The 16,285-nt window shown below is 42.4% G+C and overlaps 1 protein-coding gene across 9 annotated transcripts in view; it reads right to left on the minus strand.

Moving 5' to 3' along the window:
- Positions 1 to 16,285, minus strand: part of DOCK3 (dedicator of cytokinesis 3) — a 612,097-nt gene that overhangs the window by 532,440 nt on the left and 63,372 nt on the right. For all 9 annotated transcript variants that reach the window (XM_030569027.1, XM_030569026.1, XM_030569028.1 and 6 more), the window contains exon 2: positions 13,006 to 13,089. In XM_030569027.1, coding sequence (XP_030424887.1) covers positions 13,006 to 13,089 — 84 coding nt within the window. The remainder of the gene's footprint in view (positions 1 to 13,005; positions 13,090 to 16,285) is intronic.

The following is a 16,285-nucleotide window of genomic DNA, read 5'->3' on the forward strand; positions in this document are numbered from 1 at the left end:
TGGTAACAGTGTCTGATGCAGTTTCAGACCCACTTGGAGAGTCTTTGTGCTGATATTGCTGAGCCCTTGGATCTTTCCGCAAGGGGGAGGAAAAGCCTGGGAGACTTCCTTCATCCTGTCCAGGCAAAAGGCTAGAGCACTCCTGATATCTAGAGAGTGCAATATAGCCTCTCTGTTGTTTCAGTGAGGCTTGGAGTAAAAGGTTGGAAGATGAATCAACTGGTTGATGAAGACTGTGTTAGGAATGAATTTCAGATGTGGCCTGAGTGTAACCTTGTCCCAAAAGAATACCATGTAGGGGGAGATGTGCCATTAGAGCTATTTCTCCTATTCAAGTGGTTTTCATTGAGAGGTAAATAGGTGAACAGGTGGCCATGGGTTCGAAGAGAGGTGTAGTCAGTCCTTTCAGCACCAGGTTTAGGTCCCATGTGGGAGTAGGAAATCGAGGTTATAGGAGGAGGTTTACTATACCCTTGAGGAACCTTTTAGAAGTCAGGTGTGACAGCACCAAGTATCCCTATACTGATAGGTTGATGGCTGTTATCACTGCTAAGTGGACTCACAGAGCTTAGAGGTAGCCCTAATTTTTTTTAGGGAAAGTATACAGTCTAAGGTATGTGGAAGAGTAGAGTATTTCACAGAGATTTGGTGGGAAGTACACCAAATCTGAAACCTGGACCATTTTTGCAGATAGGTATGTTTGTGTCAAGGACTTTCTACTGTGTAATACCTTCCCTTACACCTCCTTCAAACAGGAGCTTTCTAGGTGTTTGAACCAAGAAGGAGCCACACCTTGAGATAGAGAATCCCCAAGTTGGGATGTAAGGTACATCCTCTGTCCTGAGAGAGGGGTCCAGAGTGACTGGGAGAGAGATGCAACAGGTAAGGGTACCAGATCTGTCATGGACAAGAAGGAGCAATTAGAAAAACATGTGTTCTCTCTCTTTATTTTCAGTAGGACCTTTGATAGCAGGGCAAAAGGAAGAAAGGCACAAAGGAGGTCCCTCTCCCTGCGGGAGGTGGAAACCATTGCCCAACGAGTGTTCTCCTATCCCCACTCTGGAGCAGTAGCATGGACATTTCTGGTTCAGGTAAGTACTGCAGTGAACAAATCTCTGGTCAGTGCCCCCATACCGCCTGAATTGATCATAGGTCTAGCTGGGACTGCGTCTAGCTCCCACATTTGGTCGTGTGGGAATTTGTGACTGAGGCTGTACGCTATGGAGTTTTGTGTGCCTGGGAGGTAGGCTCCTGAGATCGTGATGTCATGAGAGATACACCAGTTCCACAGCCTCATTGCTTCTGTACAAGGGGAGGGTGCCCTGGCTCACTCTTGTTGATTTATGTAATACATGCAGACTATGTTGTCTGTTAAAACTCTCGCGTGTGATCCTTTAATCAATGCCAGGAAGTGGGTGCAAGCATTCCTAACGGCTCTGAGCTTAAGGAGATTGATGTGAAGGAACACCTCTGTGGGTGACCACTTGCCTTGTGTGGTGAGGTTGTTTAAATGTGCACCCTACTCTGCGTGATGAATCAGTGATGAGAAGCAACAATGGGTGAAGTTGCGAGAAGGGAATCCCTCTGCAAACATTGGCCGGGTCTTTCCACCAATCTAAGGAGTTTTTGATCCTGGAGGGTAGTGACAGGGGTTTCTCTAACCTGTCCCTGTTTGGTCTGTAAACTGAGCTGTACCACATCTGAAGGCATCGCATATGAAGCCAGGCATGTGGTATTACCACTGTGCTCGCTGCCATATGCCCCAAGAGTTGGAGGCAATGTCTGGCTAATATTTGTGGGCTCTATAAGTGTAACCAGGGAGAAAAATCTTTGTTGAGGTAGAAGAGTTCTGGCCTGTAGTGAGTAGAGGTCTGCACCTATGAATTCCTGGTGCTGTACTGGAACAGGGGTTGAATTCTGGGCACTGATCTGTAGGCCCAATTCTGTAAAAGGGCATACTTTAGCCTTGGTGACTTGCTGAGCCTCCAGGAGAGATGGGGCTCTCAGGAGATAATCGTCCAGATAAGGGTAAATCAGGCTTCCTTGGGAGTGTAATTTCATGGCTACTATTGAGAGAACCTTGGAAAATACTTTCAGAGCCAATGATAGTCTGAAGGGGAGCACTGTGAATTGGTAGTGCTCTTGTCCTAGAGTGAATCTAGGAAATTACAGCCGATTGAGATATGAAAGTAGTCGTCCTTAAGGTCAAGGGCCAAAAACCAGCCTCTCTGTTCCAATGATGGAATGATTGTTGCTAGAGTGACCATCTTGAATTTTTGACTTTTGACAAACTTGTTGAAAGCTCTGAAGTCTAACATGGGTCTCCAGCCTCCCTTCCTCTTGGGTATTAAGAAATACCAAGAGTAGAACCCTTTGCCTTGTAGATGTTGAGGTACCGGTTCTATGGCTCCTAACTGGAAGAGATGATCTCTTTCTTGAGATGTGTCCGGGGTAGGGAGGTAAAATGGATGAAGTACCCAATGTGAATGATATCTAGGACCTATTGGTCTAATGTTATGCACTCCCAGGCACTGCAGAAGGCTGCCAATCAGTGGCCAAATGGGTGTACAGCATTTTCGGCCATAGTGGTTGGGGGGAAAAGTGGTCTATCGACACCTCAACCAGCCTTTCAAAAACTGGTGTTTGAAAGTAGATGGCTGGGATGAGGAAAATTGCTGCCCAGATGGTTTATGCCTAGAAAATTTACTTTTCTTTCTCTGCAGCTCATAGTGGCGTTGAGTCAGATATTGGGATGTGTGTGATCTATGATGAGATTGGGGACTGAATCCTCCTTTTTTGTCCTGGCAAGAAATGCCCAGAGAATGGAGAGTGGCCCAAGAGGGCTTGAGCGTGAAGGGAGGCATCAATATTTTCTTAGAAGAGCTTTGTGCCCTCAAAAAGGAAAGTCTAACAGTCGACTATACCTCCTTCGGGAAGCCCGATAGATGGAGCCACGATGTTCATCACATCACCACTACCATGGAGATGGAACTAGCTGTCAGCTGCATTGAGGGCAGACTGCAGTGTTGTCTTTGCCTCTAATTGGTCCTCCTGGATAATGGCCTTAAATTGGTCACATGTGACTCCAGCAGTCATTCAATAAAATGATTCAGTTTTGAATAATTTATATAATCATATTTTGCCGTGAGAGCTTGGTAGTTGGCTATACAGAATTGAAGCATGGCCGAGGAGTACACTTTTCTTCTGAAAAGGTCCAGATGCTTTCAGTTCCTATCATAGAGAGTGGATCTCATCTGGTGTTGACAGCCGCAGGAATTAACAGTGTCCACCACGAGGGAGCTGAGTGGAGGGTGGGAGAAGAGGATTTCAGATTCCTTAGCTGGGACTTAGTATTTTTGTCCAACCGCTTGCAAGTAGGCACTACCAATGCTGGGGTTTGCCAGATGGTTCTTCCCAGAGCCAAGATGGGCTTATAAATAGGAAAGATGATCTTTGAGGAAGAGGATGAATGGAGAATGCCAAGGAGATAATGGTGGGTGTCTTCGGCTACTTCCAGTTGTATCTGGCGAGTGTATGTAACTCTCTTTATTACATCAGCCAGAAATGGTGGGGAAGGCATGACGGCTTCTTCCAGCGAGGAGGAGAATATGGTCCCCAGGGTCACTTCTTCCTCAGCACTGCCCTCATGTTCCTCAATGTCGTCTTATGGAGGCTCTGAAGCTACAGATGTTGCAGCCAAAGGGGTGCATTAAGTGCCTTAAGAGTTCTTGAGTGAGGCTTGAAGCTCGAGAGGCATGAGGCGACATGCCACTCGAGGGTCCCAATATGGCCACTGGGGTTGTGGTGGCATAGAGCCAGGCAGTGGTGCTCAAGCCAGGATGGTGGTGGTGAGGCCATCTGAGGGCATACTCTAAGGGCCCGTTGATATTGGGCACCATATGGAGCCTGGGAGGAGTTGCGTGACGCCACCTCCTCTGGCTCAGTATCTGAACCCTTGCTAGAGAGCTGGGGAATGTGGCATGGCAGTGGGGATGATTTCCGTGCTAGGCAGAGGCTTGGTGTGGAAGTCCCAATACCAAGATGCAGAGAGACTGGTACATCCAATATGCGGAGGTTTCTAGAGTGGTGGAATTCTGCTGGTACCGACTGGCTCGATGCCAATGGTGGAGCCGGGGATCTTGCCTATTCTGGTTGCTCTGGTGCTGTATGAGGCACTGATGACAGTACCAAAACAGACTCACATAATGGGAGACCCTTTTTAGTGGAGTGCTTACTCCTGTCCCTTGGTGCCAATGACTCGGTGGGCATGTCTACAAGTACCTACTGCTGTCGGTTTCTGTAAGCCATGGGTACCTGATTGGGAAGGTCTCTGTGCCAAGAGTGCCGAAGATATCGAGCGCAATGGGAATCACTTATGGCCAACTTGGGGCTCACTTTGGGGGCTTCCGCCTTCTTCTTTAATGATTTGTGAAAAGGGTCAGCAGCTTGCTTCTTCAATTCATAGCCTTTAAATGTAGAGGACTGTGGAGAAGACTCACTGTCTGCCAAGTGACTCATACTGCAGGCCCTGAGAGGGTCTGAGAGCCACCTCCATGCAAATACATTTTTGTTGGAGCTCTCTGATCTTACATGAACTTGGCCTGAGCTGCTGACAGAGACCACACTTCCGCTGGATGTGGCCTTCCGCAAAGCAGCGAATGCACTGGGAGTGCTTGTCTTCAACCAGGATTGCCTCCCTTGCAAGTAAGACACTTCTTGAAGCCTGGTGAACTGGATATACTCAGTAGGATAAAGAGACCCCAATGACAAAGAAGAAGCAAGGGAGGTGGAGTTCTTTTTCTTTTAAGAGAAAAAACAGGGTAAAGAAAAAACTACAACTATACTAATTTAGAGACTAATTAACTATAGAAATGCAAATAGAAAGTAAAGATCCTAACAGACTGTGAATAGCTCCATCTCTAGCCAGGGGCAGTTCAGAGGGAACTGAGAGGGGTTAGCTCAGGCGCTGACTAGCCTTGTGGTGCAGCACAAGGAGAGATAAAGGACACTTACTGAAGTTCTCCAATCAGCAGCACAGGGATGCAAGCACACCTACAGTGGAGCACCCATAGAGACACTAATTGACAACTTTACGGTTGTCTTCCTCATTTCCTGCACTGGGGGGAATACTTCCTTGGACAGAATTACAGCTTAAGGCCCATATACACCTCTCAGTCTAATTTACTCCAAGTAAAGGAGCCAGAGTAGGGATGAGGATCTCATGCTAAATATTTTTTCTTTGCTTTTTCTCGTTTGTTTGTTTAAAATTTCTATATCACTGTAAAGCATTACCGTGAATATAATATATACCTGAAAGGAAGACTTGGGAAGTCTTTGCTATTGGTCGACTGGTGTGCCATGTTTTTAAATACTGAAGAAAAAATTAATTTTCCTGTCCTTCCTCCTGCAACCGTCATATTTTGTTTAGAGGAAATTGTGGCAATCTCCTTCATAAGCAAAGATTGGGAAAGAAGTTGGACTTTTAATTTTAAATAGCAAAATAGAAGACAGCAAAGAAGATGAAATGTGTTCCACCAGTCACGTTTCAGCATCTTCTTGTTCTGGGCTCACCGAATGATTTTTTTTATGTGGGATCATTCATGTTGGCTAAGTAATGGTAAAGTTTCAGAGTTTCTCTCATTTTTTGATGTTTTTCTTTTGTGGTTCCATTTCTTTATTAATTAAATCAAATCAGATTTCCATTGAGACTAGAAAAGTTTCAACTTTGATTACTAATTTCCCTTTAAATTTCCTGCAATTACTTTTGTAAGTTGTGCGCCTCTTTGTAAAGTTGTTATATACAAACTTTACTATATTTTGATAAAAAGTCCTCATTATGCGCATTGCACATTTTAACATACCTATGGTAGTAATATCCAATTGCATACCTGTCAACACTTCCTAGCAAAAAACTACAGGTTCTGTTTTATACATTTATATAAATATGCATAAATTTACATAAAAAAGCATTCTTCAGATAGAAAGAGAAAAGTAAATGGGGGAAAATCCAGAAAATTCAACAAAATGCTCTAGGCTGGTTTTCTCCCATAAAACAAACTGTTCATTTGTCATGACTGCTCATACTAATGATTGAAATCTACACTGGTTAAAATCTTTGGTTAATCTCAAATAATTTCTTTCAAAAGATCCAGAAAGAATAAGTGTTTACATAAGTGTCTGCAAAACTCCAACAGAGAAGAAAGGTCTTTTGAAGAGAATCCCACTTTGAAATTTAATAATTATTTGATATAGCGTTTGAAGTACTTATATACAGTAACTCCTCGCTTAACATTGTACTTATGTTCCTGAAACTTTAAGCAAAATAATTTTAAGCGAATCCAATTTCCCCATAAGAATTAATGTAAATCGAGGGGTTAGGTTCCAGGGAAATTTTTTTCACCAGACAAAAGACTACACACACACACACACACACACACACACACACACACACACACACACACACACACACACACACACACACACACACACACAGTATAAGTTTTAAACAAACAATTTAATACTGTACACAGCAATGATGATTGTGAAGCTTGGTTGAGGTGGTGGAGTCAGAGAGTGGAATATCGCCCAGGAAATGCCTTCATGCTGAATGATGAACTAGTACTCGGCTGAGCCCTCAAGGGTTAACAAATTGTTGTTAATGTAGCCTCACACTCTATAAGGCAGCACAAATGGAGGGAGAGGAGACAGCATGGGAGACAGAGACACACACCCTGTGTGTGAAAGAGAGAGATGTGCATTATCCCTTTAAGTACGCTGATGCCACTCTAAATACATTGCCCTTTTAAGTAGATCAGCAAGTAGAGACAGCAGCTGAAGCTAGCAAGCTTCCTCCGTCCTGAGCCCTGTCGTGCCCCCGCCCCGCTCTATGGAGATGGAGTAAGTGGGGGGCAGGAGCAGGGAGGGAATAGGGATACCTTGACATTAGCACCCTTCTTCCTCCCCCGAGCCAGCAAGCAGGAGGCTCCTGGCAGAGGGCAGGAGCAGCACATGACAGTGGGGGGAGGGACAGCTGAACTGCCGGCAATCAATAGCCTGCTGAGCAGCTGCCGGACAGGGAACTTAAGGGAATGGGGAGCTGATAAGGGGGGCTGCCAGTCCACCCTGGTTCAAGATCCCACCAGCCAGCTGCAATGGGCTGCTCTTTCTGCAAGTGGAGGACATAGCAGGTGGCTGCCAAACAATGTTATAAGGGAGCATTGCGAACCTTTAAACAAGCATGTTCTCTAATTGATCAGCAACATAACAACGAAACAACATTAACTGGGACAACTTTAAGTGAAGTGTTATTGTATATACTGATGGTGCAATGCTTATTGAGGAATGTTTTCAATAACAGCTAAAAGCTGCCAGTAACAGTCTTTCCAGTAATTGATAGCTGTCAACCTTTAAAGGACACAAACACATTCAGTGGTATAGAAAATTTCTGGATGAATCCAAAATCGGATTCTACAGTTTTACAGATCTATAACACACACACATAATCTGTGTCATTATGTTTAGTGTGGATCAAGCAATTGATATGTACTGTCCTTGTTAATCCAGGATACAAGCCATCAAATTAGGTTAACTGAGTATAAAGTCTATTTTCCAGGAACGAAGGCAGATAAAGAAAAGTTCCAGAAATAAAATAGAAATAAACTGGCAAATCCTAAGCAATGAGGATTGGTACTAAATTTGGGAATATAAAAGTCTATAAGAAGAACTATGGTGGGTGTTTAGCACCCACTGGCAGTCCCCCATCAACGCCTCCCTCTTCCCCCAGTGGCTCCTGCCTGCCAGCAGGCCCCACCAAGCAGCACCTCCCCTTCCCTCCCAGCGCCTACCGTATATCAGCTGTTTTGCAGTGTCTGGAGGCACTGGTGGGGGGGAGGAGCAAGGGCGCAGCGTGCTGGGGGGAGGGGGAAGAACTGGGCCAGGAAGAGACGGGACGGGGGTGAGGCATTAGGGAAGGGATGGAGTGAGGGCGAGGCCAGGGAGGAGCACTCCCCAGCAGATTAGAAACTCTGTGCCCAGGGCTGGCGCTACCATTTAGGCAGCCTAGGCAATCGCCTAGGGCGCCAGAATAATTGGTGGGAGCCGTTTTGCCGGAGGGGGCGGCAGGCGGCTCCGGTGGAGCTGCAGCAGTGGTGCCTGCGAAGGGTCCGATGCTCCGCGGCTCCGGTGGAGCTGCAGCAGTGGTGCCTGCGAAGGGTCCGATGCTCCGCGGCTCCAGTGAAGCTGCAACAGTCGTGCCTGCAGATGGTCGGCTCCTCGCGCAGCTCCAGTGGACCGCCCGCAGGCATGACTGCAGCAGCTCCACCGGAGCCGCGGAGCACCGGATCCTCCCCAGGCACCACTGCGGCAGCTCCACCGGAGCCGCGGGACAAGTGCGCTGGGCGGCGAAATTACCATGCGCCTAGGGCGCTCAAACCCCTAGCGCCGGTCCTGTCTGTGCCTATGTCACTTCCTGCAATACACTGACAGTTGTGATCAGCAAATGTACTGATAGATCCTTCCTGACATAACAAATAGGGGCCAGCTGATATGACTCTAGAATTCCCACCATTTGTGGTACAAAATAGATTAGACTAGTCAACTTTCAAGACATGTTGCAAAAGGGCCCATTTGTTTCCCCTGGCCCTTGAAGAGAGGTAGGTATATACCATGGAATTGGAGAATTAGCTTTTAATTACAAACCACTGCTTGTTTGAAGCGTTTTTGTAGCCATGCAGGTCCCAGGCTAGTAGAGAGACAAGGTGGGTCAGATAATATCTTTTATTGGACCAATTTCTGTTAGTGAAGGAGACAAGCTTTCGAGCTACACAGAGCTCTTCTTCAGGTCTGGGAAGGATGTTTGGATTTTTTTTACAAGTTTAGTTGCACAGAACAAAGACTCGTAAGATAGGTACCATCATTAACATATGCCATCTCAGGAAAAATGATCTACCTTTGAGCAGAGAAATTCCAGTAAGCAATTGTTTCCTTTAAGTCCATAGTATTAATGGTCTAATAACCTTATATAATACTTTCGGTATTCAAGAATCTGGTCTACAAAGGTGTGTACTGTAACCATTCACAAAATGATAAGTATGTATATTATTTTGCCTTCTAGCTCAAGAGCCATGTAGTTTTGGACTGGCCACTTTTTGTCACACCAGATAATTAAGATTTCTCAGCCATCTGACAAGAGTATTTTATTAGCCTTCAAACCCAGTTCCCAGGAAAAATTCTATGCAGCCTTTGTCAACATGAAATCAGCTTTTGAGTCTACTGACAGAGATCATCTCTGGGAGAAACTTGCGAAGGCTAGCATAGACTCTAGGTTTCTTTATCTTGAAAGCCCTCCATAGACAAACAGTGTCAAGATTAGGATTGGGTGGCGAGATAAACTAATTTACTTATCCATCATAAAAGGCATCCCGCAGGGTTGCTTATTGGCCCATTTTCTCCTTAATTTTTACATTAATGAGATTGTGACAGCTTTAGAAGCAGCACAACATTTCCCTCCCAAAATTCTGAACCGATTTGTGTTGGTCCTTCTTTATGCAGACAACATGGTTCTGTGGTCTAAACTCCCCTAGGCTTAAAGTATATGTTAAATGACTTTAGCTCTTTTTGCAAGTAGGAGAATCTGACCATAAACTATTAGAAAACTAAAGTAATGTTCTCTGGCCACACACCAAGACTGCATACATGGATGATTGATGGCCATTATATTGAACAAGTCAGGTTTTTCCCCTGTTTGGATATCTGTTTTACACATAATGGCCAGTAGGATAAACATATAGAGGAGGTAAAGAAGAAAGCCCGAGGTTCTATGCAAGCAGTGCTGTGTTCATTCACGTTTACCGGGGCAATCCAGCCCTTCCAGCTCTTAGAGTTTAAAGCTAAAGTGTGTTCCCAAATACTGTATAATACAGAAATTTGGGGCTGGAAGAATCATAGCGAATTACAGGGCGTATAAAACAATTTTTTAAGGAGAATGCTCAGCTTCCTAAGTTACACCCAAGCTGCTTTACTCAGGGCAGAGGTAGGGGAATATGCTATTTCAACAAAAGCCCAATGCCTTAATATTTATTGGCTCTGTATGCAGCATATGAATTGACAGTGCTTGCCATGATTTTGTGTGAAGGAAAAGCTCAGTAAGGTATATCCTCTGACATTCCCTTGGCTTTTGCAAGTTCACTATTGCCTCCATTCGTTGGGCTTTTTGGAATTTGTCTTTGTTACCTCTGTAGACAAAACTGAGAAAACCTTAATTAAGTTCAGAGCAGAATATAATTGTAAACAATTGGATGTGGCAGTTGTTCAGACAATAAATGTCTCCTTGACTTTCTAACAAAGAATATCTACAGATATGAGAAATATTTGAGTTTTTTAAACAACAGTATGTTAAGGAAGGTCTTTAGAGGTCTCTGTTTCAAACTATGCAAAGGGCCTATTTGGAAGGAAGGGAGTTATACTGGTATTGAGAGACCATCATCTTTGTCCATGTACGTTTGGCCAGGCTGCAGACTTAACACACTATTTATAGTCTTGTAACCTATACTGCCACATGAGAAATAAATGGCTATTTTCATTCCTGGCCTAGATGCCTTTTACTGCATCAGTTCAGAAATCAGTATACTTGTTATGCATTGAAAACATTTCAGTTATATAGACTGTTACCCTATTTGCTCGGTTGGCCATAAACATAAGAAAAAATAAGTGTGAGAGAGGCCACTTTTAACCAAAATGAAATATTGCACTCCTAATTTTTTTAATCTTATTTTCATACAATGTTTTAGGAGTGGCGATTTTAAAGGTATAATTGATATAGGGGAAGGATAAATCTTGTGTTTTTAATTTGTGCTTTTAAAACTCTATGTTTTTCGGAGTTATCAATTTAAAATTTGTATTTACTGTAGTATGCACAGTGGTCTATGGCTAAAATGGTATACTGATAAACTATGCTAAACTACTGAGTAAATTTTAATACACTGCAATCCAAATCTGAAAAAAAAAATTCTAATTGTTCTTTGGTGTGATGCAACATTCACAAATTACAAGATTCCTATTCATGGATGTTAGAGACAAAAGACTGCATGGCCCATGGATTTGCAGCTCAGATTCATAACTATGGATCTGGGACCTGGAATAATTTTTTGAAGACATTTTTGGATTAAGGATCTATAATTCCATCTCAGAGGTTTTAGTGAAACGTGCTCTCATGTTTTATGTTGTCAAAAGTATGCCTCAAAGGTATTACAAACAAATAATTTACAGTTGCTTGCTTTTTCTGTACAATAGGGGACAAATCCTTTACATATGTGATTAGCAGCACTGACTTCAACTGGTTTATTCCCATGAGTAAGGCAGCAGGCTTGGACCCTATATGTATACATTCAAAGAGAGAGAATGGCTGCTACTGTTGTAATGTACTGGAAATGGCATTTACTTTTAAGAGTAAAAAGAAGGTAAAGAAGGTTAATTGTAAAACACTCTCCTACATAAATCAGGTTTCAGAGTAGCAGCCGTGTTAGTCTGTATCCGCAAAAAGAACAAGAGTACTTGTGGAACCTTAGAGACTAACAAATCTATTTCAGCATGAGCTTTCGTGAGCTATAGCTCACTTCTTCAGATGCACAGAATGGAACACACAGACAGGAGATATTTATACATACAGAGAACATGAAAAGATGGAAGTATGCATACCAACAGGAAGAGTCTAATCAATTGAGATGAGCTATTGTCAGCAGGGGAAAAAAAACTTTTGAAGTGATAATTAAGATGACCCATAGAAGGCGTGAGGAGAACTTAACATAGGGAAATAGATTCAATTAGTGTAATGATCCAGCCATTCCCAGTCTCTGTTAAGGCCTGAGTTCATTGTGTCTAATTTGCATATTAATTCGAGTTCAGCAGTCTCTCTTTGGAGTCTGTTTTTGAAGTTTTTTTGTTGCAAAACTGCCACCTTCAAGTCTTCACTGAGTGGTTAGAGAGGTTGAAGTGTTCTCCCACTGGTTTTTGAATGTTATGATTCCTGATGTCAGATTTGTGTCCATTTATTCATCAGGAATCATAACATTCAAAAACCAGTGGGAGAACACTTCAACCTCTCTAACCACTCAGTGAAGACTTGAAGGTGGCAGTTTTGCAACAAAAAAACTTCAAAAACAGACTCCAAAGAGACACTGCTGAACTCGAATTAATATGCAAATTAGACACAATGAACTCAAGCCTTAACAGAAACTGGGAATGGCTGGGTCATTACACTAATTGAATCTATTTCCCTATGTTAAGTTCTCCTAACGCCTTCTATGGGTCATCTTAATTATCACTTCAAAAGTTTTTTTCCCCTGCTGACAATAGCTCATCTCAATTGATTAGACTCTTCCTGTTGGTATGCATACTTCCATCTTTTCATGTTCTCTGTATGTATAAATATCTCCTGTCTGCGTGTTCCATTCTGTGCATCTGAAGAAGTGAGCTGTAGCTCACGAAAGCTCATGCGGAAATAAATTTGTTAGTCTCTAAGGTGCCACAAGTACTCTTGTTCTTTTTACATAAATCAGTAACTTCAACAAATTATTCTTTTTCACAGTCTTGGTCCCAACCAAATCACTACTATATTTCATTAAGCATATTTTCAAATACTTATGGAAAATGAATAACGTTGGTAAGCTCAACTTAATGGGAAGGGGATAAAATCTAGATATTTGTTCAAAAGTCAACATGATGAAAATTCACCACTAGACACAACAACCATAAAACGCTCAAGTCAGGGTCTGAACATTTTCTGGACAGATGGTTTACTTAAACACGCTGACCTCCTATCAGACTGGATTACTGCCAGTAAAGCTCTAGCCTTTCCTATGGTAAGTGGGTCAAATGAGGTTTTATCAGAGTATTTTGATGATCTGATACATCGTGGTCCCAAAATGACTGTAAATTTGTTTATATATTTCTACTGCAAATAAGATTTATCTTTGGGAAACACACCCCACTTCAACCCATCATACTAACCTTCACATTTTTCCAGGATCTGGACAGTTTCTCCTAGTTCCAAGACTAAGCCTTGTGGTATAGATCCTCGGAAGCTGCATATCACTAGAAAAAATAAAAGATAAAGGTTACATATTGTCTTGTTTTATTCTTAAAATAAAGGAGAATCACAAATTAGCTTAATTTATTTATACACAAAGAGCTGTTACATATCTGCTTAAAAAAAAAATCTTTCCCATTTTGCCACTTACTTCCTCTTGTACGTCCTTCTCCCTCTTACCACAACCTTGAACTCCATCATGTTTAAAAATGATCTATACTTTTAGGGAAAATAATCCAGGCTGAGGAAGACCTCAACCACTTTTTATAACTGATCCCAGATGAAATCATGCTGTATACCAAGATTCACTTCATCTATACAACTTATCAAATGAAAGAAATAGCACTGATTTTATTTGGATCAGTAATATTATTCTTGAGCATTAATGTACATAAAAAGGGAAGTAGATTGCAGAGATTACTTTTCTCCAATATTTCTATTCATCTTCAAGCGCGGTCTGGCGCTAATTTAATATAGGAAAGCTGTTATTTTTAGATATTTATGATTAAGGCTATTAGAGAATGTGTTTTTTGTTTAGAATTACTGAATAGGTTGTAGAGTTTTAATAATTTAGAGATGACAGCCTTAAGTGTTGTGTCTTTTCTTCCAGGTTTTTTATTGGTTAATTACTGTAGAACTGAATTAAGAAAAATCACTTTATGAAATGTCTTGTCTTAAAAATGAACATAGGAAAATATAAATAAAATAAATTACCACTCAGAACCTAAATCTAACAAGAAAGGAATTATTTGTTGGAAATGCGTAACAAAGTCTTCCTTACCCATGATACTTGTTAAAATGCCATAGTGGCATGGTTACTGATTTGTTTGGGTTTTTTTGGTGGTGGTTTATTTTTTGGTGGGGGTTGTATTTTTTTTTTTACATTAATAGGTCATGTCATCAGTAACTAGGATTACATATAAATTATGATCATTCTTTTAAAAACCTTTGTATCTATAAGTTTCATTATGGACACATCAGAGATGTGTTTATTAGAAAATGGAGAAAACAGAAAACCCACTTTCTCCTGGAGAACTAATTTTAAGATGATTTATATATACACTGACAATACACACATCTTGTATATACATTTTACACACACACACACAGCGGAGATTTATAATGGAAAACCATGAGTTGAAATAGTGACCTCCAGTGGGGAATAATATACTCAGGTTAAAACTTTAGACATTTGCCTATAAGTAATTTTTTTTCAATTTAAGAATAAATATGTTTTCCTTTCAAATTAAACTCAAGATTATGGGCCTAATTCTCCATTCAGTTTAGCTGCTTCTCACTTCTTTACTTCATACAGGCATTTTCATATAACAAGGAGCCACTGTAGAGAGTCCTGTGTATAAAAGCCCATCCATGCAGAAGGCACAGCTTTCTCAGGGGCTGGTCTGATACTGTAGAAAAAACTCCCACGAGAACTTGGGACCATCAAACGTCACCATTTTCTGCTCCAAGTGCAAATCACATTTCTTCAACCTTTTCCAACATGTAACACGGTGTATTTAAAAAAACCAAAACCTAAACTTTAGCAAAACAAAAATTTCATTGCACACACAATTTTCTCCCTGTGGAGAGGATGAGAGAGGAACAAACCACATGACCAGGTTAGTCACATTGCTTAATGCACTAATGGAAACTGCTCAGATTCTACAGTAACAATGGAAGTATAAGAACCTACATACGATAGAATTTGTGCCTCTTCCTGCTTCCTGGAGGTCTCTATGCAGTGTGCACAGTCAAGGAAAAGAGGTCATGGCTGGACTTCTCCACCAAACCCCAGCCATTATAACAGCTCTTTGGGTCTAGTGGCAGCCACTCTAGGCTAGAGCAGACTTCACTCTTCTAATTTATGTCAGACAGGACAAGCGTCCAGACAGCTCCAGGACCAGAGGAGTCTCAGGGTGACTTAAAGCCTGACTGAGGCAATAGTGGAAAAATCCTTTAAATCACATACGAGTATTCTCAATCCACTGATTTCACTTTCAATCACAGAGGAATTATTATATATAATTATAAATAGGTCCCGTTATTGAGGATAAGTACCAAAATACTAAGCGCCAAAGAAGAATAAAGTTATTGAGATCAGTTACAACATTCAGAAGTTATAGGCTCCGATCAATACGCTACAGCAGTGGTTCTCAAACTTCTTTAATCATGCCCCCTTCTTCATGTCTGTAGTAGTTTACACCCCCCACCAGGTAGCTGGACAGCAAGAGAAGGTTACTCACCTTGTGCAGTAACTGACGTTCTTCGAGATGAGTGTCCCTGTGGGTGCTCCACTCTAGGTGTCGGTGCGCCCCTGCGCCTTTGATCGGAGATTTCTGCAGCAGTATTTGTACTGGTCACGCATGCTCAGAGCCTGGCCCCTGCTCTGAGTATACCTCCAGTGAGCATGCGCAGCCGGTTCCCTCAGTTCCTTTTCTACAACGGAGGCTACCCCAACTCCGAAGTAGAGGGGAGGAGGGTGGGTAGTGGAGCACCCACAGGGACACTCATCTCGAAGAACGTCAGTTACTGCACAAGGTGAGCAACCTCCTCTTCTTCTTTGAGAGATGTCCCTGTGGGTGCTCCACTCTAGGTGACTTCGAAGCAGTGTATCTCAAGGAGGTAGGGACTTTGGATCTGGCAGGAATGCAGTAGATAATACTGCCCTGCCTAATCAAGTGTCAGAGAGAGGGCCCTGAGTAAGGGCATAGTGGTTGACAAATGTGTGATGGGAGGAACAAGTGGCTGCTCTACAAATGTCAGTCAATAGTAAGAAGGTGACAGAGGTAGATACAGATCTAGTGGAATGTGTTCTGATCAATACTGGAGGTGTAACGTTTTTTATCTGAGAGCAAAGTCGTATGCAATCGGAGATCCAGTTCAAAAGTCTCTGGTAGAGATAGGCATGCCTTTGGAGCGCTCCGCGATGGAGACAAAGAGTCTAGGAGAGTTTCTGAAGGGTTTGGTTCTGTCCACATAGAAGGATAAGGACCTGCGCACATCAAGTGTGTGCATTGTGGCTTCGAAGGAGTTTGCATGTGGTTTCGGAAAGAAAGTTGGTAGATGTATTGGTTCATTGATGTGAAATGAAGCGTGAACTTTTGGAAGGAATTTTGGGTGTAGGCGTAGAGTAACTTTGCCCTTGAAGAACAGCGTACATGGTGGATCTGCCATAAAGGCTGCTATCTAGTCTGCCCGTCT

Source organism: Gopherus evgoodei, chromosome 7 (assembly GCF_007399415.2).
Source record: "Gopherus evgoodei ecotype Sinaloan lineage chromosome 7, rGopEvg1_v1.p, whole genome shotgun sequence".
Classification (NCBI taxonomy): Eukaryota; Metazoa; Chordata; order Testudines; family Testudinidae; genus Gopherus; species Gopherus evgoodei.